Genomic DNA, 2220 nt, shown 5'->3' on the forward strand with positions numbered 1-2220 from the left:
GGGGGGAGGGTTGGCGGGATGATCCACCCTAAGGCATCGAGCACCCCCGCGGCCCCACGCCAGCTCCCCCACGGGAGAACCATCTCAAGCGCCTTCTTCTCCCCTGGTCCGCCCTCAAGGCGTGTGCTCGGAGTGGGGGACCTCCCCTTGCGGGCTCAGTGGCACAGCTCCCCCCCCGCCCTTTCCGGCTAAAGTGGACTCGTCCATCCCCTCACCTCTTCGGCACTTTTCGGGTCTTTCCGCCATCTCCCGTTCACCTTCGGCAGCCTCCGGCGCCTTCCACTGAGGCGGGGGGGGGGCGCGGTTGTTTGGGGAGGGTTTGTGAGGGGATTATGAGAGGAGAGAGGGTCTGGAGGAGGCTAGGGAGAGGGGTGAGGGGCTAGCAGTTCTTTGAGGAGGCTTCTGGTTGTTTGGGGAGGGTTTGTGAGGGGATTATGAGAGGAGAGAGGGTCTGGAGGAGGCTAGGGAGAGGGGTGAGGGGCTAGCAGTTCTTTGAGGAGGCTTCTGGTTGTTTGGGGAGGGTTTGTGAGGGGATTATGAGAGGAGAGAGGGTCTGGAGGAGGCTAGGGAGAGGGGTGAGGGGCTAGCAGTTCTTTGAGGAGGCTTCTGGTTGTTTGGGGAGGGTTTGTGAGGGGATTATGAGAGGAGAGAGGGTCTGGAGGAGGCTAGGGAGAGGGGTGAGGGGCTAGCAGTTCTTTGAGGAGGCTTCTGGTTGTTTGGGGAGGGTTTGTGAGGGGATTATGAGAGGAGAGAGGGTCTGGAGGAGGCTAGGGAGAGGGGTGAGGGGCTAGCAGTTCTTTGAGGAGGCTTCTGGTTGTTTGGGGAGGGTTTGTGAGGGGATTATGAGAGGAGAGAGGGTCTGGAGGAGGCTAGGGAGAGGGGTGAGGGGCTAGCAGTTCTTTGAGGAGGCTTCTGGTTGTTTGGGGAGGGTTTGTGAGGGGATTATGAGAGGAGAGAGGGTCTGGAGGAGGCTAGGGAGAGGGGTGAGGGGCTAGCAGTTCTTTGAGGAGGCTTCTGGTTGTTTGGGGAGGGTTTGTGAGGGGATTATGAGAGGAGAGAGGGTCTGGAGGAGGCTAGGGAGAGGGGTGAGGGGCTAGCAGTTCTTTGAGGAGGCTTCTGGTTGTTTGGGGAGGGTTTGTGAGGGGATTATGAGAGGAGAGAGGGTCTGGAGGAGGCTAGGGAGAGGGGTGAGGGGCTAGCAGTTCTTTGAGGAGGCTTCTGGTTGTTTGGGGAGGGTTTGTGAGGGGATTATGAGAGGAGAGAGGGTCTGGAGGAGGCTAGGGAGAGGGGTGAGGGGCTAGCAGTTCTTTGAGGAGGCTTCTGGTTGTTTGGGGAGGGTTTGTGAGGGGATTATGAGAGGAGAGAGGGTCTGGAGGAGGCTAGGGAGAGGGGTGAGGGGCTAGCAGTTCTTTGAGGAGGCTTCTGGTTGTTTGGGGAGGGTTTGTGAGGGGATTATGAGAGGAGAGAGGGTCTGGAGGAGGCTAGGGAGAGGGGTGAGGGGCTAGCAGTTCTTTGAGGAGGCTTCTGGTTGTTTGGGGAGGGTTTGTGAGGGGATTATGAGAGGAGAGAGGGTCTGGAGGAGGCTAGGGAGAGGGGTGAGGGGCTAGCAGTTCTTTGAGGAGGCTTCTGGTTGTTTGGGGAGGGTTTGTGAGGGGATTATGAGAGGAGAGAGGGTCTGGAGGAGGCTAGGGAGAGGGGTGAGGGGCTAGCAGTTCTTTGAGGAGGCTTCTGGTTGTTTGGGGAGGGTTTAGGAGGCTTCTGGTTGTTTGGGGAGGGTTTGTGAGGGGATTATGAGAGGAGAGAGGGTCTGGAGGAGGCTAGGGTGAGGGATGAGGGCTACTAGGTGCTTTTGGGAGGCTCCTAGTTCTTTGAGGAGGGTTTGCCAGGGGATTATAAGAGGCGAGGAGGCTAGGGAGAGGGGTGAAGGGCTACTAGGTGTTTCGGGGGGGGCTCCTAGTTCTTGGGGAGGGGGAATTATGAGAGGAGAGAGGGTCTGGAGGAGGCTAGGGAGAGGGGTGAGGGGCTAGCAGTTCTTTGGGGAGCCTTTGCAAGGGGATTACGAGAGGAGAGAGGGTCTGGAGGAGGCCAGGGAGAGGGATGAGGGCTATTAGGTGCTTTTGGGGGGCTCCTAGTTCTTTGAGGAGGGGTTGCAAGGGGATTATGAGAGGAGAGAGGGTCTGGAGGAGACCAAGGAGAGGGGTGAAGGGCTATTAGGTGTTT

At 58.5% G+C, this 2220-nt stretch overlaps 1 protein-coding gene across 1 annotated transcript in view; it reads right to left on the reverse strand.

The window, feature by feature from the left end:
• SAE1 (SUMO1 activating enzyme subunit 1) overlaps window positions 1–246 on the reverse strand; it is a gene marked incomplete at its 3' end in the record, with an annotated part of 6922 nt that extends 6676 nt beyond the window's left edge. Inside the window, exon 1 of the mRNA XM_009885677.1 lies at window positions 216–246. Coding sequence (XP_009883979.1) covers window positions 216–246 — 31 coding nt within the window. The remainder of the gene's footprint in view (window positions 1–215) is intronic.
• Window positions 247–2220: the final 1974 nt, after the last annotated feature.

The sequence above is a fragment of the Charadrius vociferus genome, unplaced genomic scaffold (genome assembly GCF_000708025.1).
Source record: "Charadrius vociferus isolate BGI_N301 unplaced genomic scaffold, ASM70802v2 scaffold1745, whole genome shotgun sequence".
NCBI classification, from domain to species: Eukaryota; Metazoa; Chordata; class Aves; order Charadriiformes; family Charadriidae; genus Charadrius; species Charadrius vociferus.